This window comes from Phyllobates terribilis, unplaced genomic scaffold, assembly GCF_046119375.1.
Source record: "Phyllobates terribilis strain yellow unplaced genomic scaffold, ASM4611937v1 Scaffold_11__3_contigs__length_659146591, whole genome shotgun sequence".
NCBI classification, from domain to species: domain Eukaryota; kingdom Metazoa; phylum Chordata; class Amphibia; order Anura; family Dendrobatidae; genus Phyllobates; species Phyllobates terribilis.
In genome coordinates, this window is record NW_027362771.1 from 381,250,221 (window position 1) to 381,277,343 (window position 27,123).

General features: G+C 44.3%; 1 protein-coding gene across 1 annotated transcript in view; it reads left to right on the forward strand.

Annotated features, from left to right (window-relative positions):
* The first annotated feature begins 2,613 nt into the window (after positions 1–2,613).
* Positions 2,614–27,123, forward strand: part of ADAM10 (ADAM metallopeptidase domain 10) — a 158,094-nt gene continuing 133,584 nt past the window's right edge. Inside the window, exon 1 of the mRNA XM_073652966.1 lies at positions 2,614–2,834. Coding sequence (XP_073509067.1) covers positions 2,783–2,834 — 52 coding nt within the window. The 5' untranslated portion in view covers positions 2,614–2,782. The remainder of the gene's footprint in view (positions 2,835–27,123) is intronic.

Consider the following 27,123-nt stretch of genomic DNA (forward strand, 5'->3'; position numbering starts at 1 on the left):
CTCCTAACAGAAATTGCAAATATAAGAATTAGTCAATATCACAAATTTTTTTTTACATCCAGGTGCCTGATAGATGACGTTGTCTCTGGAGTCGTTCTCTTTATTTTCTTCATCTTGTCCAGACGCAATGATGACTTTTCTCATCCACAGCTTGTCTCTGCAGACTTCTATCTTTTCCCGTGTTCTGCAGCACATCCCGACACGATGCCCTTAAAGATAGCAGTGTCATTATAATGCTCCTGAATAAAAATATCTGCTCTACCCTGAGCCCCTGAATATATAATTACCCCTCACTATATTCCCTGCACAAAATATGACCCCCACAGTGTCCCTCTTATGGTACATGCTCTCCACACTGTCCTCTCCATACTGGGCCTCCTCTTCACACTATGCTCTCACACTGTGCCCCCCCTTTAGGGCCCAGTTTATATCTATACTGTGCCCCCTCATCACACTCCCCCTCCTTGGTATACTGTCCCCTCCTGGCTGTGCCCTTAGACTGTCCACCCTTGCTACCCCCCCACACTACTCAGTCTTTATTCTGTGCCCACTCACACTTTTCTGCCCCCATACTGTCTCCTCTTGCTATTTCTTTCAGTAGTCTCCTCACACGTTTCCCCTCTCACTCTCCATACAGCCTCCTCACACATCCCCACCAACTCCCCATACTGTGTCTGCACACATCCCAACACCCTCGCTCCCCATACGGTGTCCGCGTACATTTTTCCCTTTGCTACTCATGCTGTGTCTGCACATATCCCCCCACTCACCATACTGTGTCTGCATCCATCCCCCCATACTGTTTCCTCATACATGGCCCCCATGTCCCCCCTTGCTCCTCTTACTGTGTCTTCAAATTCCTCCCGCTCCACATATTGTGTCTGCACCTGTCCCTTCCTTGCTCCCCAAACTAGTATCCTCAAATCTTCCCCACCGTGTTACACTAAATGTCCCCCACCCCTCCCCTCCACAGTAAATCTCCCTCACCCTAGATCTTCCCCTGTTACATTTAATCTTCGGTGTCTTCAGCTCCACTAATTCAATTGTATTCATGTCGGAAAGACACGAGTACAATTGATCACTAGATTCTGGCAGCTGACGCGCTGCACACTAAATACTGGTAGTGTGAACGTGGCCTAAGGCTCTGTTCACACGTTCAGTATTTGGTCAGTGTTTTCTATCAGTATTTGTAAGTCAAGATCATGAGGGGAACAATCAGAGGAAAAGTATAATAGAAGTCAGACTTTGGTAGCATAGAATGAAGTTCCCAGCATTCCTGCATCCCACTAATGTATGTGACATGTATGTAATATGTCCCTGACTGATGCACACGGAGGCACACGCCACTTTCGCCTTATTCTTTAGAGCCTCGCACGCTCCATCCGTCTCATCAAGAACGGTGTAAAAAACGCTGGTCTTCAAAAGTCTAAGTGCCCACGATGCAGAAATGCTGCAGATTTTTTCTGCATCTCCCTGGCAGGAAAAATGCATGAGGATTTTACATGCGTTTTTCCTGCCAGGTAGAAGCGTTTGTCAAGCGTTTTTGCATGCGGGTTATCAAGCGCTTTTCCAAGCGATTTTAGCATCACTTGGAAAAGTGCTTGACAACTTGGTCACACTATATAAATCCATGCAACCGGCATAGATTTATATAGTGTGACCAAGTTACGATGCTGCAAATGCAGCATCAATAGTAAAAAAAAACAATAAAATGGTGAAAAATAAAAAAAACCATTACACTCACCTTCTGATGGCCCCCGGTCTCCTTCTCTGGTGTCTTTGACGGCTCGCGGTGGTGTAAAAGGACCTTCCATGACGTCATTTAGTGATCTGACGTCGGCGGTCGCGTGACCTGTCACATGACTAAATGACGTCATGGAAGGTCCTTTTAGACCACCGCGAGCCACCGAAGACACAGGACGCACCGGAGGAGACCGGGGGCCATCAGAAGGTGAGTATAATGTTTTTTTTTTTAGTTTAAATTCTTTTTTTTACAGGTTCTATGGTACCCGAGTCTGGATGAGAGTCTCCTCTTCTCCAAACCCAGGTACCATCCACACATTGAACCGCATGATATCCGCATGTGCACATGTAGTCATGCGGATGTTATGTGTTCTAATGCAAGTCAATGGCGGCAATTACGCCGCGTTTCCGCAAAATTAATGGACATGCTGCGTTTTTTTCCGCAATGATAATCCGCAGCGGAAATTTCCGCAGCATGTGCACAGCACATGCGGATTATCATTGGGGACCATGGCAGACCTTCTACCATGCGTTTTTTAAGCGTTTCCGCAGCGGAATTGCCGCCACAGAAACGCTTAAAAGACGCATAGTGGGCACACAGCCTAAATCAGGGCCACAGAGAACACGTAAGTAAAAAACTGAGGTGTGAACAAGGCACTTGGCTTCAGTACAGACCAGGCAGATGCGCCCATAGAGAACACAGACGCATAGCTCTCGCCATGGGACATTTGCTATAAGAAACACATAGCCTGAGCGATAACCATGGAGAATAGGCGGCGGTACTGACGGCGGCGCTGCCTGACAAGGGGTTAACAGGAACAGAGCATTATTTGTCAGGCAGTCTGTGGTGGGGGCGGGGCCGGGGAGGTGACGTCAGAGGGAGGCAGTGCAGCCCGTTTCCCTCCCCTCGTCGAATAGAGCTGGTCGGGACACCGGGAGCTTCCGCTTTCCCCTGGAGCTTGAAGGGGAGAAAGCGCCAAGAAGCGGAGTGTTGTGGCTGCAGATTGGGTCCATGTGTGACTGCTGACACCCGGGGGTCATGGCTATCCTGAGGCTTGTGTTCCTGCTCTCCTGGGCGGCTAGTTCGGGAGGTGAGATGGGAGGGGGACTACGGGGCCGCTCCACTGTTATTGCAGCCCGGCTATCCCAGGAGGGGGCAGGGAGGAGGCCGTATACAAATGCAGCATGTGCCTTCATGGCCAGTGACAGCCCCCTCCCTGGAGCAATCCTCCCCTACCCAGACGTTAGTTTACCAAGTGCAGCTGGGCACATGGCCAGCCTGGCTCTGCCTGCCCGTCATTGTGGTGGCCAGCCTGGCTCTGCCTGCCCGTCATTGTGGTGGCCAGCCTGGCTCTGCCTGCCCGTCATTGTGGTGGCCAGCCTGGCTCTGCCTGCCCGTCATTGTGGTGGCCAGCCTGGCTCTGCCTGCCCGTCATTGTGGTGGCCAGCCTGGCTCTGCCTGCCCGTCATTGTGGTGGCCAGCCTGGCTCTGCCTGCCCGTCATTGTGGTGGCCAGCCTGGAGCTGCCTGCCCGTCATTGTGGTGGCCAGCCTGGAGCTGCCTGCCCGTCATTGTGGTGGCCAGCCTGGCGCTGCCTGCCCGTCATTGTGGTGGCCAGCCTGGCGCTGCCTGCCCGTCATTGTGGTGGCCAGCCTGGCGCTGCCTGCCCGTCATTGTGGTGGCCAGCCTGGCGCTGCCTGCCCGTCATTGTGGTGGCCAGCCTGGCGCTGCCTGGCCGCCATTGTGGTGGCCAGCCTGGCGCTGCCTGGCCGCCATTGTGGTGGCCAGCCTGGCGCTGCCTGGCCGCCATTGTGGTGGTCCAGTCACGTTGCTGTTTACATCCTTGGCTGTGTATGTGTGATCACTGAGTGCCAGCTCCCCTGACCATTGTTCTTTGTCATCACTGCTGGCACATGGCATTGCCCACTCATCTGGTCAGGGGGTCTCCTGTGAGCTGCTGCTTCCCTGTTTTGTTTATTGCACCTCACTTGTATTGGGGTGCCTGTAGCTTGCGAGGATCTGTGTCTCGCCCTGGCTATGGAGGGTATGGGCTCTGGGGGATCTACATTGTGTCGTCTGCCTTGACTTCATGCTCTGTGTCAGGAGAGGACAAGCTGCTCCCGTGTAGGAGAGAATTGCTGCAGACTTCCCTGCACCCACCTCTGTAGGCGGCTGTGGGGGAGAATAAGGAAAGATGGAGGGTGTTAGGCTTTACAAGACCTGGAGACTGTGGATCTGCTGGACTTGTTGTCATTTCTGCCTGATTCCCCCCCTCCCCTTTTTCACTTAGTCACAAGCAAGTGGTGTAACCCTTTGTATTCCCTTCTGCATCCATTATTGGTACGTAGATGGTCATGTGTGTTGCTACAGAAGGACGGCTCAATGCTGTCCATCACTTTGTGTAGAAATGAATGGGGATAAATAGTGATGTGATCTCTGTGGCCTGATCTGTTGCTTTGTAGACTTTGTGCTGGGATCTTTAGGGTTAATGTGTCCACTATGTTCAGTAAAGAGCTGGGGAAGTGTCATCCTGTAGCCTCCTCTGCTGCAGTCCTCCACATTGTGCTGGTGTAGTGATGTCACATCTGGGGATTATATGGGAGATGGTCAATTCCTTCACGACCTGCGAGGGATTGTACTAATTTCCTTTGTATGCTGATGTCGTGCAATGTGTGGCCTTACAATGGGACCACCCATAGGAGACTTGTTTTGTGTTGGTGCTTGGTGACACACCTTAACTCTTGTCAGAAGCAGGGGATGCTTCCTGTTCTTGTTCTGATTGTGTAGTTTTACTTCTAGGAAGTGACTCCCTCCAGTGTAATCTCCATTAGCGGGAAGAAGCCTGGACAGAAGCAGTTTTGATCCATACATGCAATTATTGAGGAGAATTTTCAGCACAGTCGGGCGAGGGCTCGGATATTCTTCATGGTTGGAGTAGTCCTTCTTCTACGATTTACAGGCAAAGACTTTCCAGGGGAAATTTGATCACATTGTTATGGATAGTGTCACTTTGCTTTGGACTGTTGCGTTGGCGTTCCAAGACTATTAATAATTATCGATAGGGATTTGTAGCCCATCCAAGAAATCTTCTGCTGGGATCTTGATTCCATAGGCTTTTTATATTGGGGCCTTAAACTTGGTATACAGACAAGTGCATCGTTATTGAATTTCCTGCCTGCAATGTTGATGAGTTTTAGTTTGTAATAAAAGCAGTGTTTGTTGCTGTTTGGTGGTCCTACATGTGCAGTGCTCGCTGGACCCTCTCCCCTGCTTGGTTTGCACTCTCTTTCATCACATTGTGGGAGACCAGCGTCATGTTGTGGTGCACGTTCATTCCTCCATTTGGGAAACCAGACCGAAAATTGCTAATTTTCAAGAGAAAATTAAAATAGTTAACCCTTTTTTTTACTTGAATTTTAAAATCTATGGAATGCGGTGCTTGTTTTAATAGGTGGAAACCCCCTTAAAGAACTTTAAAGTTCCCATGACGAGTTGTTGGTGAGCTTTGATGCTATGTGTTTATGCTGGGCAAAAGACCCTGCGGCGTCTTTAAAGTTCCAGCAAAGTGGATTTATGGAAATCTCATACTGTCTTTTTTTTTTTTCTTATGCTGCGTAAACTGACCAGCGGTGCGTGTTTGAAATCTGCAAGATGTCAATTTACGTAAACTAGACTGGATATATAAGGGTCCCAAAACTGACATCAATCATAAACTGAAAAAAGACCCACCCATATTCAACATTTTATTTAAACTTTAGTAAAAAGGAGGGGCTTCATGGGAAAAATTAGGGTCACTGAGAAGGGAAATTACTGGGCCTTGCCCTACCATGGTCTCCCATATTATCCCTACCTTCCAGCGGAGTTTGTCACGCTAATATTGCGATGTGGCGCCCCTGCTCCTCATCGACTTTCCCTCCATGGCCCTATTATGCCCTAGATATATACAACCTAAACAAAAAGTGCGTGAAATTAAGTGACAGGACAATAATAGTGCGGACAATACAAATATAAAATCACGTCGCAAAAAAGATGAAGACCACCCGAAGGATGATTTTGAGCATCATCCAGAAATATCCGTTTGTTTGATCACTCTTTAAAAAGATTGGTCCACATTCAGAATATCTGTTCAAATGGTGTAGTGTAATATCCAATCTCTAGTTGGTGGATTATGAATTAATTATCTTATAACACTCCATTCATTGTGGTATGGTATCTAGTGTCTTATCAATAGACCAAAAAGGCAGGAAGACCGGGATAATATGGGAGAGCACGGTAGGGCAAGGCCCAGTATTTCCCCTTCTCTGTGACCCTAATTTTTCTGTGAAGCCCCTCCTTTTTACTAAAGTTTAAATAAAATGTTGTATATAGTAGGTGGGTTGTTTTTTTTTTTTTTTTAAGTTTGATTGACGACATGTCAATTTCTCTTGCCAGTACGCTGAGTTTTAGGTGTGGATTTTGACCATAGAATTGAATTGCTTCGGGATAATCCGCAGGTAAAAAAAACACTGTTTTTCTTTTTCATTGTGGAACCACACTAAGAACTAATGTAATCCACACACGACTATCAAAGTTTTGCCAAAGCCAAATATCAGAAACCTCATTCAAGAAACCTAGTTTACTTATTGGGTGCAGAATGTGTGCAACAGCAAAAACTCATCAAAATCATTTTTAATATATGTAAAGCTATAGTATAAACTCTTCCCATTTATGTCTGTGGCTAATCCACTTTGCTTTTGACATGAGGAATTTTTTTTTCTTTTCCTGAAGACATAGAAAAATGGCTAGTGGAGAAAAAAGTGCATGTCACTTCTTTGAAGAGGATCCTGAAAGAAACCTCTCGAAATTGGCCACTGTCCAATCAAAGGGCTGCAAAGAATGCTTCGGGGAAAAAAAATCTCTCTTGGTATTTTTACAGCAGTACCGCGACCAGCTCTACCAAAATGGTCTAAGCCCAACCGTGTACTTAATGAAAATTTATCCCACTTTTGCTGCATAAATGTTGCCAGAAATGTACTCCATGCCTGACTGGAATAACATGTTTGACAGTGGTGTGCGCTAGTTACAAGATGTGCCTAAATAAGTAACGTGCACTTCTTCGTGAATCTGTCGCATCTCACTCCAGTGGTCTCAATCATTAAGACTAGCGTGTACATTTCAATGAATCTGGCCCTCAGTGTGAACATACCCTAAGGCTTTATTTACAGGGAGCTCTTTTGAAGTATGAAAAAATCAGTGTGTACTTCAGCAGAATCACTTGCCTCTGTTAGAGATTTTCATTTAGAATTGTCCTTTGCATTAGCCTCTTACACTGGGTCTAATATTGGCTGAATCTAATGTGTTTCTCACGTTGCACACAATGGAAGTTAATTTCTGGGCATTTTTCACACGGATTTCTGCTCAGTATGTGCTTGAAAATAGCAATGTGAGCATATCCTTAGCGTTTTTACTATTAGTAGTGGTTGAAGTTGCAATCCAAGCGATATGTAGGCTCATTGCCATTACAGGTTATCTGTCACCAGGTTTTTGCCATCTAATATGAGCACAGCTTATTGTAGAGACGGAGACCCTGGTTCCAGCGGTGTCACTTACTGACTGCTTGCTGTAGTTTTGATAAAATCAGTTATCAGCAGGATATTATCATTGGAGGACTAGTATACCTGATTCTGTATAGTCCTCTATATTAATGAGCTCTGTATAATTCTGCCCCCGCCGACGATTGGCAACTTTCTGCCTATGCACAGTGTACACAGAAAGGTGTGAATCAGTGATATTGGCAGGGTTTTGCAAAGATCAGCATTAGAGAACTGCTTAATTTGCAGCACATAAAACAGATTTTATCAAACGTAAGTGAGAGACATATAACTGGAATCAGGGTCTTTGCCTCTAGCTGGTCTCACGCTATTAATATAACATTCAGAGTTCTGTATTGCACACAGTGATCCATTGGATCAGTTATATACGTGGCAGCAGAGGGTCCAAATTGATTGATCACTATGGAGTCGTCACCCCTCCCCCTTCCCTTTTTTCCAAACTGAAAACAAGCGAATTTTTGAAACTCTATCTTCAATTCTAATAAAAGGAACCCAGACGAACCCTCTGCTTCCGCTCAAATAACTGATGCAATGGATCACTTCCGTCTGCATGTTCCTAGAACAGATAACTAGAATCTCTGAGCGGACCCGTGAACAGAGCCCAAGTTTCATACTTTGCTGTTACCTGTAATTGGTGCCTTCAGTCCACAGCATGAAAACCCTTGCCTCCGGTGTGGCTGCCATAGGGTGTGGTGTGTGAGCCTGCATGGTGGCTGCTGCTCCTTCATTTACCAGTCATGGCCTTCCCTACATGCCACTAAGCATTCCTGTAAAGTTTACCTGCATCCAGTCTGTAACAAACTTGAAAGGTATTCAATAGTAGCGAACTTCAAAGAATGCCCTGGCACTTTGTACATAATAAGCCGAGACCAAAGTAGCAGGATGAAAGCGAAAGGATAAAAAGTAGAAGTGATTGTAAATCTGATGAAATGATGTAGAAGCAGAAACTTGGCGTGTAGAGGATAGCTGCGCACCTGATGGCATGTGCTTTTCTCTTTACTATTGGTCGACCGGCTCCCTGTTCCTATCTTCACCAATAATGGCAGATCTATTTTAGTTTGAGAAGTGATTTGTGATTTTAGTGAAATCTTTCTGTATTCAGACTTGCTCTTCCTTTGAATAGGAGCTGATCTGCAGTACCCGGCAGCAGAACATAAATGAGTAACGGAGCTGCGCTGTTTACTCCACAATTATTCTCATCCAGCTGCTCTTAGAGCTGATCGTTGGGGCTGCCGAGTGTCAGACCCCCACTGATCTGATATTGGTGACCTGTCCGAAGCATAGGTTATCAATATCAGTAGTAAAACGCCCCTGTAAAACTAGTGACATGATCTGTCCCTCCAGAAGGAAAACGCCCTTCCGAAGATGGCTATTATAGAGTTCTTGCTAGTAACCTGCTCTTCGCTGACAAGGAATAAGAGCCCTAGAACAGCTGCTTCTAGTTCTTTTTTTCTTTTTGGGGAATACTCTGGTTTTGACTAAATAACCTAAGCTATGTGGCAAGGCTTGTGAAATGGCAGGACATTGACTTATAGGGCGGTTTTACATGCATGTGTTAGACAGAGAGCATGAGTTTTCATAAAATCACATCACCTTTGCTTGGACAGCTAAACACAGCACAAAAAATGCAGTATTTGATATGTGGGAACCATGACCTAAGTCTCCCTCTTTTTAGGTGGTCTGTTATCCTCACTAGTAATGCATGCTGCTGAAAGAAACCTAAATTACTTCGGCATATTGACACACCTTTTATATGAGAGGTAAAAACAAACAAACTGAGGCCAATATAAAATTGTAAGTTCACGTCTTACACTATAGATCAACTTCTTTACTCAGTAGTGGCCACGACACCTGATTTTCCCAGTGTAAATGAATGGCTACCCTAAAATAGGGTGTGCATAAGGCCACTAAATGGGGGGCCATGGTACTAGAAGTGGCTTGCTTGTCTCTACATCCCATCCTGTGTTCCTCTAGTATAGGTCCGTAGACAAACGTCATGGCACACTGGTTCCTAACTATTGGAATTAATCAAGCCCCATGTTTTAGGTTTATTGCCACTGAAGACCAGAGATGTCCTTTCTATAGTGGTTGTGATTTTTTTTGGCCAAAGTCTTTACATTTTCTGTAGGAAATGTATATTATTGAATAATGTCCATAGAATTGCACTCACCTTTACGACATAGCCAATTCTCAGTGGGTCATTGAGCTGTACTATAGATTTTAATACTGTCTAGAATGAGCAGATTTATTTCTTTTCACGTGGAGGTTTGTTGAGAGCCGTAGGAGTGGGATCTCATTTATAGCCTAGCTGTAGAGGGCAATAAACTACATCTTAATGATGCATTGTCTGCAGCTCTTTGTTTGGGTCCTGCTTCTCGTGAGGTGCCATAAAGAAGGTGCTTGGTGTCTAGCCAGCCCACACATGTTGAAGGTAGAATTTCTCAAGCTATTTCCAGAGTACGTCTCTGCATTTCTGTATATACAGGAGATCTTGTATTTTTTTTTCTTACTGTTCTTCGTTACATAGTGAAGGCTTAGAAAATCCGGAAAAATCACTGGTGCTCCATGCAGAGCTGATAGTCTGATTCCCTCCCTACCTATTATATAAAATTGCTTAGGACTCATTCTGTTTTGTTAATTGCCTTGTCCATTGCAATCCATATGAATTCTGCTGTCCAGCCAGGAGGTTTCTTATCCTGAGTAGTTACCGTATATTTTTTTATGATGTCTTTTAACGTGTGGCGTGTTGATAGTAAGGATGGGTTCACACATGCCATTCATGCAACATTTGCCTTTTTTTTTAATAAACATTTTAATAAAAATTATGGCAAAACAGCTTGTGTGAATATAGCATTAGTTATTTTATTGACCGCCTGTGCACACAACGTCTTTTTAAACTGATGTGAAATCACTAAGTTTTTTTTTTTTTTTTTAAACCAATTATTTTTATTTAGGTTTCAAAAATTTACAGCAAACAGTTATCAATATACATATAACAATTCACATAACGTGTAGTAATACAGTCAAAACCCTCTCCCCCCTCCCCCCTCCCGCCAATACTCCTTATGCCGGGCATACCTGGGAACATTGACAATCATATTACCGCCATCCATGCGGACCATATTTTCCCAAAAGTTCTCTCTCCATGCCTCCGCCTGTAAATGCTTTCCTCTAAATGCATTACCGTACGTGACTGAGCAATAAATTCCCTCCTAGTGGGGGGTTCCGAATCTGTCCATTTTCGTGCTATTAGTTTGCGTGCCACATATAGCAATCGCGCTATCGCCACTTTGTAATGTTCTGAGACAGGTATTCCATCCACCTCCCCCAAAACACACAGCACCGGGTTTCTGTCAATTGTACATGTATAAGCCCTCTCAATTTTGTTAACAACGACCAACCAATAAGCCACTAGCCGTGGGCATGACCATAGCATGTGTAGCAGTCCGGCCTGGTCCGTGCCACATCTAGGGCAACTGGAATCTCCCCTCAAGCCCGCCTTGTACAGGCGCAGCGGTGTTTTGTATGTCCTATGTATTATGTATAATTGGGAGATCCGTGCCTGCTCGCTTAGAGAGATCTTCGGGACATATTCTAGAATTGCCTCCCATTGTTCTGTTGTGAGGGTACCCACCTCCCTTTCCCATTTACTCTTTGCAATGAAGTGATTTCCCCCCAGATAGGAGTGCAGTAGGTCATGATATAAGCTCGATATGACTCCCCTCGTCCCTCCCTTCATACATACAGAGTCTAGTACAATGTCACCCTGAACCGTCATGGCTCCCAATCCACACTGTGCCCTCCAAGCATGTCGAAGCCTATAGTATTGAAATCCCCATACCAAAGGCAAATCAAATTCTTCTCTCATTTTCTCAAAGGTCTTCAGGTCCGTTCCACTCTGCAGCTGGCACACATATCTCACTCCTTGCGCCTTCCAATTGCCCATTTGACACAGCTTATTAAGTTCCGGCAGATGTTCATTGCCCAACACCGGTGAGTACTTAGTCAGCCCGTCCACCCCCCTGATCTTTTTAATAGTGTCCCATACCTTCTGAGTCAAGCCTAAGGTAGGATATATTGCTCCCAATTTCTTAAAGGTACCATCCTCTAACGCCTGGACCAGTGGGCGTCTCCCCGACACATGTACCAGCACCCGGCAAGCTGCCCCTCCACAATCGGGTTCTCTCCATCCCCTGACATGCTGGCCCTGTACTGCCAAGAAATAGACCCAGGGATTGGGTGCGGCCAATCCTCCCTCCTCCTTCCCATTTTGCAGCGTTCCCAATTTAATCCTTGCCTGCATTTTGCCCCATATCAGGGATCTGAAGATAGAATCAATACCCTGAAACCGTTTTTTTGGTAGCCATATCGGTGAGTTGTGCAAAACGTACATTAGTTGTGGCATAAGGGCCATCTTAATCAGGTTAGTTCTACCCGTCACCGTCAAAGCCAATTGGCACCATGCGCCTATTTTCTTTTTAAATTTCTCTAGCAGAGGAACTAAATTCAGATCCGTGAATCGTGTCAATGGAAGCGCCACCCATATCCCAAGGTATTTAAATTGTGAAACCAGCTGGAGCTGCTTCCCCCTCTCATCTATCTCCTCCGCTTTTATTGGTCTATCTACAGCCATGACATAAGACTTGTGCCAGTTTATCTCCAGTCCCGAAATGATCCCAAAGTGTTTAATTACATCCATCGTGCACCCCAATGCCTCTCCTGCATTTTCCAGAAATAACAGGATGTCATCGGCATACAGTGATATTTTTTCTTCCAGCCTCCCAAATTTAAATCCGACCACTCCTCTCTCAGCTCTTATTTTGGCCGCCAGGGGCTCCACTGCCACCGCAAACAATAGCGGGGACAGCGGGCACCCCTGCCTTGTGCCCCTATGTAAGTCAAACATCCCGGACCGTTCACCATTCACCTTAACTACCGCCCTTGGGGATGAGTACAATAACTTCACCCAGGCCATGAATGCGGGGCCAAATCCCATTATTTCCATGATTTTCCATAAATATTTCCATTCCACGCTATCAAATGCTTTTCTAGCGTCCAATGACATCACTATTCTCCCGCCACCATTATCAGCAGGCAGCTGCATATTAAGAAATAATCTTCTCAAGTTAACAGCCGTGGCGCGGTTGGGCATAAAGCCCGACTGGTCCTCGTGAATAACAGTATGCGCAACCCCGGTGAGCCGGGTGGCCAGGATCTTAGCGAGTATTTTGACATCCGTTGTCAACAACGATATGGGCCTATAGGACTCCGCATCCATGGGGTCTTTCCCCTCCTTTGGCAGAACCACTATCACCGCTTCCTCCATTGATCTCGGTAACGCCCCCTTCACCAAAGCCTCATCAAACACAGATTTCAATTTTGGAGCTAGCAGTTCCACCAGCTCCCTGTACACCTCCCCAGGTAGACCATCAGCACCCGGTGATTTGTTATTGGGCATAGACAGAATTGCACATTCCACCTCCTCCACACTCACAGGTTCATCCAACCTCATCCTATCTTCCTCAGACAATTTAGACAGTGAGATGCCTTCCAAAAATTCCTCTACGGCCCCCTCCGTGTCCCGTACTCTTGAATTGTACAGTGCCATGTAATATTCCTTGAAGACCTCCAATATGTCCTTTGTGTCTGTCAGAGTCGTCCCCGTTTGGTCTCTCAACCTGTACACCCTGGAAGACTCCCTCTGTGCCGCAGATATCACCGCCAACAAGTGACCCACTCTCTCTCCTTCCTCAAAGAATTGGGCTTGCTGAAATGCCCTTTTCCTCTCAGCTTGCATCATGTGCAGTTTATTAACTGCCTCCTGTGCCAATTTTAGTCTATTGTGAGCTACACTCGTTGGCGCCAAAATCATGTCTGCCTCTGCCCTTGTCAAGTCATCCTTTATTTGTTGATCTGCCAATTTAGTTTTGGTCTTACACCGTGAGATCTCACTTATAAAGAGTCCCCTCGTAAATGCCTTCATAGCCTCCCACACCACTGTGGCCTCAGCACTCCCTTCATTCACTTGGAAGAAGTGCTCTAGTTCTTTGGTTATGCCACCCATATCCACCACTTTAAGCCACGTCGGGTGAAGACGCCAACCTCCCGTCTGACCCTGAGCAGATCCCACTAGAAGCGTGACAACCATAGGACTATGATCCGATAGAGTCCTCTGTAGGTATTCCACCTCCCCAACCATCCCATCCATAGCAGTATCCCCAAAAGCCAGGTCTATCCTTGACAGTGTTCCGTGTGTAGCCGAATGACACGAGAAGGTCCTCTTACCCTCATTTCGTACTCTCCACAGATCCACCAGCCCCAGCTCCCCCACGTAGGTGCCAAATGCAGTCATTCCGTCCCGTCCAGCTTCCATACCTGCCGGACGTACTTTATCCCAGTAATCATTCATGGTGTTGTTAACATCTCCCATAATCAACATCGGAGCCTCCCCCCATCTGGCCGTCAAGTCCATTACTGCTTGAAGTTCCTTTTTAGAATAAGGTGGAGGGATATATAACGCCACTAAAATCATTTTGTGTCCATACAATCTGCACGCAATCCATACATACTGCCCTTCACTGTCTACTTGCACTGCCAGCTCTTCATAATGTGCGTTTTTGTGTATTAGGACTGACACCCCCCTGGAGTACGAGGAATAAGTGGAATGATATGTCTTTAACATCCACCCTCTCGATAGCCAGTGCCTAGTATCTCTAGTGAGATGGGTCTCCTGTAAGCACGCAATCATAGGATCACAAGATCTGATGTGATTCAGAACTGCTGCCCTCTTAATCCTGTCAGATATACCACGTACATTCCAACTTAAAATCCGAACCGTACGGTTACTCATTGTGCATTAGAAAAAACAATCCACCATCATCAAGTAACATCTTTCCATTTTGTTCCCAAGCATACCAGGTCAAACAGCATAAGCAACCCCATTTTCCCGCAAATCCAACCCATCCAACTCCCCCCCCACCCTTCTCTTGTCACTCTCTTCCCAACGTGAGAGTGGGAGCTCAAAGAACCTGAGCAACATCGTAGTATACCGCATATCAACATGCGCCGTGTCCTCCTCCAGCATTGGCAGTCTCTCCACCACATAATCAATAGTATGCATAGTCCCGAACCATTAATCAAACAAATTAACTATAAAACTATAAAACGTAGATCCCAGCGGGGGTTTCTCCCCCTCCTCTGCGGTTTCGCAGAGCAATGCAGAGCCACAACCCTGTCCAGTGGTCAGGATAGCAGGGTCGTGCATTCACCGTGCCGAGTCCTCAGCTTCTCTCAATTTGCTCCGGTTCCGCTCCAACCACGAGGCGGCCTCTACCGGTGACGGGAAAAAATTGACCTTTCCAAAGGCTTCCACTCTTAATTTGGCAGGATAAATTGTAGAGTATTTCACATTCAAAGAGCGGAGCTGTTTCTTCACTTCACCATACCGTAGCCGCAGCTTTTGCACCTCAGCCGAGTAATCCGGGTATATTTCAATGCGTTTGCCCTCCAGGGTAAGATCTGTCAATTTTCTGGCCTTACGTAAGATAGTGTCCCGGTCTCTGCAGTTCAGGATTCTGGCTAACATCGTACGAGGGCCCTCTCCAGGCACTGGGGGTCTCATGGGTACTCGATGGGCACGCTCCACAGCAAACACCCTCGACAGGATATTAGACCCAAACTTTCCCAGCAGCCAGGTTTCAACAAAGGTCGTGGGGTCAGCACCCTCAGCTCTTTCAGGGATGCCCACAATACGCAAATTGTTCCTGCGTGACCGGTTTTCCAGGTCATCATTTTTGTTAGCCACTACCGTGATCCTCTGAGTGTGCTGTTGCTGCGTCTTTTGCACTGAGGTTAAATGATCTTCTGTTACACCAACTCTGCCCTCCACCTCAGTCAATCTGGCTGTAACTTTCTGCATAGAAGCCTCAATGCCTCCCATGTCGGCTTTCAGACCATTCACCTGCTTTGTCAGAGCAGTTAAAGCAGTCTTGCAGTATAAGACAGCCTGGAATACATCTCGCAGAGTCGGCTCTGCCTCATCTGAACTTTCATCTGCCAGCACAGTGTCACCATCCCCCTCCTCCTGCTGTTCATTATGTAGCACAGGCACAGGCATCTCCTCACCATCTTCCTCCTCATCTCCATGCTTCTCACTGCCTTCACTTCCTTCTTCATCTGCCTTCATGCCCCTCGCATACCTGTGCAGCCGTGCTGAAGCCTCCAGCCTCCGTGCATAGGCTGTGTTCCTCCTTCCCGCCTCTTCCTCTGTCTCGGTGCCATCTTGGGCTGAGGCACTGCTGCAGGCCCCGGCATCCTTCTGCCTTTTGCGGCCCATGTTGGACTCTCTGAGTCTGGCAGAAGCTCGCCTCTGACTCCCGGGACCCTCAGACAGCAGTTCCTGATAAGGGATTTGGCTGGTTCGGGCTCTGTGCAGGATAATTGAAGCTAATGGTGGTGGAGAGGCACTGCCACCCGACCTCTCACATCAAGAGCTAGGCCACGCCCCCCACTAAGTTTTTTTAAGGGGACTCCGGTTCAGGAAACTCGGGTATTCTTTTTGTTTTTATTTTGCTCCATTTTTAAAACTCTACAGAAGACACTAGCCATCTTCCGTCTGTGTTTCTGGCCTTCCCGTAGACTTCTTTATTTAGTTTGTGGTGTCTTCCAAGCAGAAGCGTTGTAAGGAATGGGCAGGTCACTTCTTCTAACCGCTTTGCGTCTTTTGAAAGTTGAAGCTAAAAGGTGACCAGAGACATTCGTATGTTACATCTTTAAAGCGTTTTTAGGATGCTTTTTCAGGGGGGGGTTTTAGAGTGGACCCTCGTGAAAGACGTCATGTACACATACAAACTTGAAAACCATATGGGTATCTTTTATATTTTTAGTAGATTTTCAATTATTTCCTTTTTTGTTGTTAGTTCCTGAGGATTATACTTCCACATGGAAAAACCTCCACCAAATTGAGCCAGTTTTGTTCCAGAAATTCTTTTGAGTTACCACACAAAGTCCGCAGCAGATTTGCCATTCTGCAGATGAAACATGGCTGGCTGTCAAATACTATGTAGTACTTTGGACACTGATGACCCCTGTTGACATACTGACTTGCTGCTGTGTATCTTTTAAAGAGACTTAACAATTGATCAACCATTGACAGTGTATCTCTGCCGATGCAGATTTTGGCTGAACGATGGTGCCGGTTGTTGGACACTTAACGTTCTCTTATTGATAACCACCTAATAAGTCATCAGTTGTTAATCACAAGCAACCCGTTTAAAATAAGTGTCTCTACAAAAGTGTTAAACTAGAGTCCGATGCATATGGCTGTATATGACAGCTGTTTTTTGTACGGTACTAGAACACATTGGGCTTAAAGATTGTGACTTGTTTTGTGGGACTCTATAAATGCAGAGTCTGACTTAGCCTCTATGGCAGTACAAAAAGTGAGGCTTCATGTAAAGTTCCCTGCCATGTGCATGAGGTTTTAGTATAGCACAAATGCCATTGGATCAAATGGTCCAGCTACCCTATCAGTCTTCCCTTTCTCCCTCAGGATATGTGCACAGTACATGCGATAGTTTCTGTTGGACTCCAGTTGCTTCAAGAGAATACCTCTGAGCGTATGCAGTCTTATGTAACGTGTTCACTCCATACAGAAAAAAAAAGTTGTCAAATCCTCAAATTTTTCCAAGCGGAGGATGCTTCAGGAAACGGCATTTTTTTTTTATTATTATTTTCCATAATTTTTCATCTTTTTTACTGGTGTTTTATGGGCTTTTTTTTTCTAACTCTGTTAAACAATTAAGAAACCACTAGAGGTTGTTTCAAGCGATAACTCTAGCAAAATGCTGAAGACTATTCCTGGGCTTATCTTGAGCCCTCCCATTGACTTGAATTTGTAAAATATGGATATCCTTCAGAGCGGATAACATCTGAAGATTGGTATATTTCTTTTAACAGCTAGACGTCTTTTGGAAAACAGATCTAAGGGGTAAGGTTTCTTAAAGGGTTACTATTGACTTTTAGGATTGCTACTTACTGTAGGTTGCAGTTCTAGTCCTCATCCTCTCTGAAGAAACAATTTGCATCTTTGTGGAGTGTGACATACCAGCCTTGGCATGCCAATGTAAGGAGGCTTATTCGCCTTGCAATGCTCCTCTGGGAAATATACAAATTGCCTCTTCAGAGAGGAAAAGGGCTAGAGCTCTATTGCAAGGCTCGTTAAAGGGTTGATTGCAGGACCGCTTCTTCCAACAGGTGGAGCTATAGAGTTCTAGTCCTCTTTCTCTCTGAAGAGGCAATTTGCACATTTGGAAAACTGAAACAATTAAGACCCTCAAAAGACTGAACATATGAACAGCAAGTTGTTTTCATAAAGAAATGCATATATTCATTTTTTGGGCATTTTCTGGGGACTTTTTCAGGTGGATTTTGAAGCAGACCAGCATGAAAAAGACATCCTGTGCACATACCCTAAGGAATCTCGCTTTCTAAATGTGTAGCTTTGCTCCTGTCTGTCATTTTAGTCCGTGTGGGTTCTATATCTAGCAATTTTTCATTGAGTTTGTAGTGACTTTATGGGGTCGTTCAAAGATGTAGCAGCTATGTTGGCAAACTGTACACCAAATTCTTGCTTATGACCTTGTTGAACTTTAGTTATGTGTAATCAGTGGAAATTTCAATATCTGACCAACAATATGATTTCCACATCCTTGTGTAGATGATTTTTTATTTACGGAAACATCTTTAGTATATAAGGAACTAGAGCACTGAATATTGCAATAGAAAGCTTTTTACATCATATATTATCAGAAATGAAATGGGCACTACTGCCCCTATGTTGGGTGGTTGACTGATCCGGCAGAAATGTTTTTTTTTTCTTCTGACTTTTCCTTATTGTTTATGTAGACTTTAAGAGTCTGTTCATGTTGGCATTATGCTCAGGCTTGGACTGGCCCACAAGAGAATAGGAGAATACTCCGGTGGGCCCCTGTGCAGGAGTGGGCCACCATCCTCTTATATGAGCAGTACTTTGCACAATGCAGTTGATTCACTATATACAGACAAAAGCAGAATCTTATTTAAATTGCAATCAATTCCAGTTTATTGCTATAGAAATTTGTGAATGAGGATAAAGTCATATAAGCAAGTAGCTGAAAATTGGGGTCCTCAAGTGGGTTACTGGTGGGCCCTTGGCAGCCCTGTCCAACACTGATCGGGCTTCTCGCTATTTTGATATCAGTAATAGTACAGTCTGCAGCGTTATTTTTGCCTCAAAAATGATGATAAACCTGAGAAATATGGCAGATTCCACAAGAAGTCAGTTATGCTAGCTTTAGGCTGTGTGCCCACTATGCGTTTTTCAAGCGTTTTTGCCACGGAATTTCCGCAGCAAATACACTTAAAAAATGCTTGGTAATACGTGCGCCATGGTCCCCAATGATAATCCGCATGTGCTGTGAACGTGCTGCGGAAATTTCCGCTGCGGATTATCATTGCTGAAAAATCCGCAGCATGTCCATTATTTTTGCGGATACGCGGCGTAATTGCCGCCATTGAATCGCTTAATATCTGCATGACTACATGTGCACTTGTGGATATTAAGCGATTCAATGTGCGGATGGTACCCGGGTCTGGAAAAGAGGAGACTCTCATCCAGACCCAGGTACCATAGTACCTGTAAAAAAGAATTAAAAAAAAAAAATATATATATACCGGTCTCCTGTATGGTGCCTTCTGGCTCCCCGGCGGCTCGTGATGGTGTAAAAAGACCTTCCATGACGTCATTTAGTCATGTGACAGGTCACATGACCGCTGATGTCGGCGGTCGCGTGATCTGTCACATGACTAATTGACGTCATGGAAGGTCCTTTAACACCACCGCGACCCGCCCAAGACACCGGACACACCGGAGAGAAGACCGCGGGCCATCAGAAGGTGAGTATAATATATATATTTTTTTTACCATTTTTATTCTCTTTTTAACTATTAACTTGATCACACTATATAAATCTATGCCGGTTGCATGGATTTATATAGTGTGACCAAGTTGTCAAGCACTTTTCCAAGTGATGCTAAAATCGCTTGGAAAAGCGCTTGATAACCCGCATGCAGAAATGCATACAAAAATGCTTCACAAACGCTTCTACCTGGCAGGAAAAACACATGTAAAATCTGCATGCGTTTTTCCTGCCAGGGAGATGCAGAAAAAATTCGGAGCATTTCTGCTTCGTGGGCACATAGCCTTACACTAAGGCCACGACCCCACTATCAGTATTCGATCAGTATTTTTTTCTCAGGAGTGGGAGCCAAAACTAGGAGTGGGTGATAAATGCAGAATTGGTGACTTGTTTGTATTATACCTTTTCTGATTGTTCCTCACGTGGTTTTGGCTCCATCAGAAAAGGTATAATAGAAACAAGTCACCAATTCTGTATTTATCACCCACTCCTGGTTTTGGCTCCCACTCCTGAGAAAAAATACTGACCGAATACTGATAGTGGGGCCGTGGCCTAAGTGCTCATACTTATTTGTGAGAAAAACGGACAAGGGCAATCCGATAAAAAATCTGATTGCACTCTGACCAATGTTAATCTAGAGTTACATCTCATCTGCAATATTTTTTTTTCTCCGCTTAAATTTGACTGAGAAAAAAATTGCAGCATGCTGCGTTTTGCCGAGTATATCGGACGAGCCTCGCCAATGCAAGTCAATGGGTGCGAGAAAAAAAACGGATGGCGATTTTTACGGATGCATTACCATTTTGTAGCATAGAACGCTGTAAATGGTCCTGTAAATGATTGTAGAATAATAGTTGCAGAGAAAAAAAGCATTGTATACGGATGTCATACGGATACTATGTGACATAAAAATCGCATTGTACTCACATGACACTCGTCCTACTGTTCAGGAACATCTCGTCGGACCGTCTCTTTTCGCGCAGATGAGTTTTAGTCCTAACATTAAGAGTTTTTGCTGTTGTCCGAAAAACGGACATGTCAGGGTGTTTTGCCCACGGACACACAGTCCGTGGAAACACACTGAGATGTGCACAGACCCATAAATTTGAATGTGTCAGTGTCTCCGGTACGTGTGGAAACTGTCACCACAGGTACCGGAAACACTGACGTGTAAAAGATGCCTTACCCAGTTCCATCCCTGTCCTGTCCCAGGACCACTAGTCAAAGTGTGTTACACCAGATTTCTGGCATAAACCCTTTGATGAATCGAGGCCCTAATGTCTCGGGTGGTTAGTCCGAGGCTGGTCACAAGTCGCTTCTCCCTACTCCCTTAGACCTACCAGTCTCTCCCTACTCAGTCACACATGTAGAAACATACCCGTGAGTCTAGGTAGCAGAGACAAGCCATGGGCCTATTCATCCCAAGATACAGTCCCTCTTTCATTGTATGTTTTCTATTAAATTATGCTTTCCTTATATAGTACCATCATATATTGCAAAGCTTTACAGTGCTGTTCCCATGTGGGCTCACAATCTAAATTACCGATCAGGATGCCTTTGGAGTGTGGGAGGAACCTGGAGGAAACCCACATAGACACTGGAAGAACATACAAACTCCTTGCAGATGTTGTCCTTGGTGGGATTTGAACCCAGGACCCCAGCGCTGCAAAGCAGCACTGCTAACCACTGAGCCACCGTGCTGCCCGTTGCAATGTTTTAAAGTGACACGTCTGCAATACCTCAGCCTGCCTATGATTTGGACACTAAATATTATGACATGTTCCCTCTAACAGAAAAATGAAAGCAGCATACTGATCAAGTGTGAACCCAGCCTGGTCTGTCAGGATTTGTTGAGACCCATTTGAAATGAGACATGCTATTGGTGGCGTGTCTCCTGTAGACTGAAGCCGTGGCATTAGTGTGACCAGATCCCTTTGTGGCAATTTTGACATTTTTTGGTACTAACTGTAAGGTTGGAAGCATTAACAGATCAACAGCTTATGTTATCTAAAATGGCAATGGTCATTTGTTAGGTTTATATCCTTGTGCTTTAAGGGACTTTTACTGTACATAATGTATGTAAAGCGCTGCGGAATATGTTGGCGCTATATAAAAATAAAGATTATTATTATTACATATAGGTTTTAGTAGTCCTCAAATGCTAAGGTTTCTTATAGCATAATGGGCAAAGTACATGGTAGCAGTATTTGCAATGGTAGTTTAGCATTTGTTGAAGTTTCTCCTTTTTTCGATGTTCCTTTTCAGGCAGTGCAGCACACTTGAAGATTTATACATGTGACAAGGCCTATTCTTCCTTCCCTTGACTGATGACTAGTGCTGTCACCGAGCAGCGCCCCTGGCACAATGCATTGCTACAAAAACGGACAATGCTGCCCTGGCTCATCTTCCCATAAGGCTTTGGAGCGTGGGAGGGTCCATGGCTCTGCCTTCATACTTGCTTTTTATTAGGCTCATGTAGCCGTGCAGATTTCACTGCGATGTATAGAGATAAATATACTGTGTATATAATATTCAGCCAGCTAAGAAATGCTTTATCCAGTTACTCATCCTGTAGACTTTTTGCATTTGTTACCAAATTAAATTGATGAGATCTAATGTTTTTAACTGGACTTACTTTTTCAGTGATTGAATGGACTGTCAGAGGACATACAGAACAATGACTTCTTTGATCTCTACGTTAGGCATGACGTTATCATGTGCATGGCTTCAACCTACTGACCGGAAATAATTTGAGAGCTAAATGTGACTGTCTTTTAATTGTGTTCTTATTTGTATTTCTGAACTTATCCTACTTTTTGTTAAATTTCACATCTTTGTATGTAGGTACTACATGTTGGCATTGAAAAGTAGCAAGGAATAGTATGATCATTTTGGATCTTATGATATTATAAATTATATAAATATTTTCTGTTGAAATGAACCCAGTAAGTTAAAGGGCAAGTGTATTTTTAAGTTAACTTTTTATAATAAGCCGTCGTATGTGTACATGAGAAATAATACTGTCTGTTCATTACAATCCTGCATTTTAACCAGTTTTCCCATCTGCAATCTCTAATCTTAGGGGCAGAGTCAGACGGGAATATAAATTTGAATGAGATCGGAACGCAGTGCGTGGTCTGCCTGGCAGCTCTCCTGACCCCTGCCTGACTGCAGCATAGGAATACATGCAGCTGCCATGCTCTGCTCCGGAGAGCCGCCAGCCAGTTCGTGCACTGCGTTCTGTCTCGCTTTGATTTAGACGGCTGACTGACTCTGCCTTTACTTTGCAGTTGACTCTGAGCTGCTGCTCTTCTTCCGTTTAGATCACAGCTCACACACAAATTCCAGTTTTTCATTCATTAGTTTGCATACAGATCAGCTTTGTAGATCTAAATCCAGCTCTGAGGTGAGGTACAAGACTTGTTAGAGAGCTCAGTACCATGGTTCTGTGTTTTCTTCTGCCTGTGTTATTGCTCTGTTCCTCTCTCCTTTGCACTTTCCTCTCCATAGAGCATAACAGATGTTGTAACCTGATGCCTCGGTGATCTGATAGGCCACCTGGCAAGATCGATTTGATTTTTTATTTTATTTTATTTTATTTTCTCCTCCAGAGTGGATAACAAATTCAGGAGTCTGGTAAAAATGGCTCTCAGTGAGGAATAAATGACATTTTTCTGATTTATAAAATGTATTGTAAAGTTTTAGATTTGAACGATTGATTTATTTTACTTATTTATTTTTTTTTTTTTGAAGTACAGTAAACACCACAAAATGGCTTTGTGGAGTGGATGTTGTGCCTCATTCACTTTGAGTCCTTTATATTCTTCATATGACATTCATACTCCTATTCTGCTTATGTCATAGTACACACTTACTTTCTTGGTGGAGCCTTTGTTGTCACCTCAGATGGTCACTTTAACGGAAATAGGATGAAATGGCTGACCCTGTTTTGGCTTTAGTGTGGAGGACAGCTGAAATAATAGGAGTTGTCATTGGGCGTCTTGTTTTTTGTTGATACTGAGCATATTGCTCGGTTGTCTTGCAGGCTTCCTTCCTTTTTCCTGTTTTTCAGATAGCATACAGATTCCCTGCCGCCCCAGAATTCTCTGTAGTAAACCCCATGCAATCCTTCCTATTAATCATTAATGTCTGCACTTTTCTGCCTTCTCAGACTTCTGAGCGCTTTCATTGCTCTGGCTTTTATGCAGAATATAGTTCTCTTCTCTCGCATCACCAATGTTGAGGTTGTATTGATGCGATGATTTATGGACATATCTGTTATATTACACGAATGCTGTACAATGGTGATATCCTACAGACAGCGTGTCATGTGTGTGTATCATGAGCATTTCTGAAGCCTACTGATGCTTTTTGGACTGCTGTAATTTGGGCAGATACTGAGGGGGTACTAGTGCTAATTTGTGGCGATGTGACTTATTTGTTGTGGATTTTTACACCCAACGTCTACTTGGGTAAATTCCCAGCTTTCGCCATTCCTTGGAAAAGAGTGGCTTCAGTCAAACAGTAGTAGTGTAGTTCTGTTGTTGGCAGCACGGTGGCGCAGTGGTTAGCACTGCAGCCTTGCAGCGTTTGGGGTCTTGGGTTCAAATCCCACCAAGGACAACACCTGCAAGAAGTTTGTATGTTCTCCCTGTGTTTGTGTGGGTTTCCTCCGGGTTCTCTGTTTTTTTCCCACACTCCAAAGACATACATTGTGAGACTGGAGGAGGATGAATTGGAATTAATGGCGCTATATAATCAAATACAACACTATCTCTGATTTGGTGATCCTTGAGATCTCCCAAGATTTATTCACATAAGAGGAGATAAACACATGTCCACCAGACATTTTGATGACTCTTCTACTTGACTCAGACATGTTAAAGACCAATACTTGAAGGATAACCACCCAGGATAACGCACTTTTTGCTTGCTACAGTTATTGAATTAACTGGGAGGGGTGTCAATCTGCAGGGTGGATTGACTACTTTGAGGTGGTCTTTTTTGTGTCAAAAGTGAATATATTAAAGTTATTTCAGTTTGCCCATTATCTTTCTCAGGCTGGGAACCTTTTAGAAAATGTATTCTGCCCTAACCCTGGGTAGTGTGAAATCCCACCAGCCGCCCACATTGCAGTGAAATCCGTTTTGAATTTGAATCACTGACAATCCGAAGAAAACTGTTAAATCTTACGGGATATGGAGGCGTCCACTGGGCGGGTGCCCTCAGGCTTCTCCCATCGAGGTCCGCGTGATTGACAGGTCTCTTCCTAGACACAAAAAGGTAACGATAGGAGCTGTGTGGAGAGGAGCCGCAGGGATCCGCCCAGTGGACTTCTCCCCCTGTGCATGGCATAATGGAGTTTTTTTTTTTCCTTCCTCAAATGAAAATCTGTAGCATTTCAGAGTAAAGCCTAGTTGACTTTAATGAGGGAGCCTGTTAGTAGTTGGTACATAATAATAATTATTAATAAATATATATAATTTATTTATATATTTTTTAAGTTTTCATTGTAGTAATTTGTTGTATTACATTGTACATCTATAAGATAAGATTTTATGGGAATAAATGAATGCTTATCCCCTTTTCTTTGAAGGGGTTGACCACTACCTCTTTTTGTTTGAAATAATACCCCTTGTAAAATATCAGTCACAGATATTCTGCTGCACTGTTCCACCGCAGTCTGCTGGGGCTCACATGGAGTCTGTATGCCACTTGGGCCCTGCAGCCAGTCAGCAGCTGCTAATGGGCTGCTGCACTCTTTTCTCAGACAAATGTCTGTTGTGAGAGCGCAGCAGCCCAGTATCGGTTGCTGACTGGCTGCAGAGCTCTCTTGGCATCAGTGTCACGTGAACCTCCGCACTGGAATGGTACCTTTTTGGGAGATATGTGTTTCATTTTACAAAGGGGGCTACTTCATATAAAAAGGGATTGTCCAGGTAATTGACAACTTCTTTACACACAGTGGGGCATATTTATAAAGCTAAATGCTCCAGAATTCTGGTGTAATTTGCACTAAAGATCTATCTTTCATGACTTGCACTATGGCCCAGAATTAATGCCGGTCTTGATGAATCTGGATATGTATGTGTGTGTGTGTATGTATATATATAATATTATATGTAATTTTTTTTTTTTTTTTTTTTTTTTTTTAAAAAAAACACGTTTTCTGACTGGTTTGATGTGGAAGTATGCCTTAGCAAAGAGAAGGGTGGCTTAAAGGAGTTGTCCAGTACTATTGATAATGCCCCAATGTATTTTTATGGTGAAAAGAAGTATCCTTGTAAATACCTTGCGCTGCTATTTCTGCCTGCGCTCACAGGCATCACGTGACCCTGCCCTCCCCTCCCCCGCTGATGTCACGTCAAGTGAGGCGTGATGTTGTGGGCGGGGTTACCCCATGCGTCACACCCAGCATCCACCGCGTGCTTTCCCGATGACTTAGAGGGGGGTAACCCCATCCACAGCCCATCACTCACCGTGGAACGCAGCACTGTGTCACCCCCGGCTGCATCCAGAACTTGTCGTGACATCAGCGGATGTCAGAGTCGGCTGCAGCCGGGGTCACGTGATATCTGAGAGCGGCCCGTGATAGCGCCTCTCGCAGGCAAGAACAGCAGCGTAAGGTATTTACAAAGAAGCTTCTTTTAACCATAAAAATACATTGGGGCATTATTAATAGTACTGGACAAATCCTTTAATGTGCAACACAATGTGCCAAAATTGTGCCGTACATTTCTGGCATAAAGTAAGCTGACTAATATGTGGTATGAGCTTAGACTGATTTATAAAATATCATGAACCCCTTTAATAAATCTGGTGCATATACGCTGTCTAGTCTAAGTTTGTACTATTTAAAAACCATGTGCCCCTTTGTATATATCACTGATGTGCTCCATAAGCTACAACACAAATTGGGCCTGTATGAGCGGATGACGCAGTAACATGTACCATTTCAGATTTTCATGAAGAAATCTCCTAATGTGACAGATTTGCATTCATTTTGAATAAAATAAAAGGGGCGGTATCGGGTTTTGCTATGAAGCTCTCCCCTATTACTATTAAAAGTGAAAATTGCATTTTTTGCCAGTTATCAGACATGGTGGGTGTAGTCTGTGGTCATTAGTTTCTTTGAATATTTGGTACAAGCGACTGCTTTAGGGCAGTGTGGTGTAAGGCGTGCTACTGATACAAGGTGACCCATAAGACGTAAGATGGTCGAGGAAACGGGTAATCGCAGTCTGCTGCTTTACCATGTGGTGGTCATCGCAACCGGAACAACCTAATGGTTTAAAGTGAAAGTCTTACTAGAAATTTACATATTTGTTTAGGTTTTATGGTAAACGTATGTCTTTTAAGAAGTCAAGTTATCACGGACAGAATTACTGTGAACGCGACCACCTATATATAGATAACACAGGGTTCACCATTCACTTTAAGTTATATGCAACGCTCACCTCTGCCAGAAATGATCAGTCATTATCAAAATTCTCAATTCTGAGGTAAAATTTAAATTCAGTGATGACTTTCTCATTTCTGAGATAGGAGATGGCAGCTGCTACTGATCAGATTCTAGATGGTGGGGGAGGAGCTCTGTCTGTAGCTCCTCCCTGTTCCATCTACATAGATTCTTATCGACACCAACCGCCATTTCCTATTTCTGTAATGGGAAAGTCTGTCTTCACTGAATACAGATTTTACCTCAGAATTGAGAATTTTGATAATGACCAGTTCTGGCAGAGAAAGAAACAAATTTCTGTGATAAGATACATTATAGTTACTTATTTTCACTTGTACTATTGATTTATGAAATAAAAATTAAAGCGACGGCT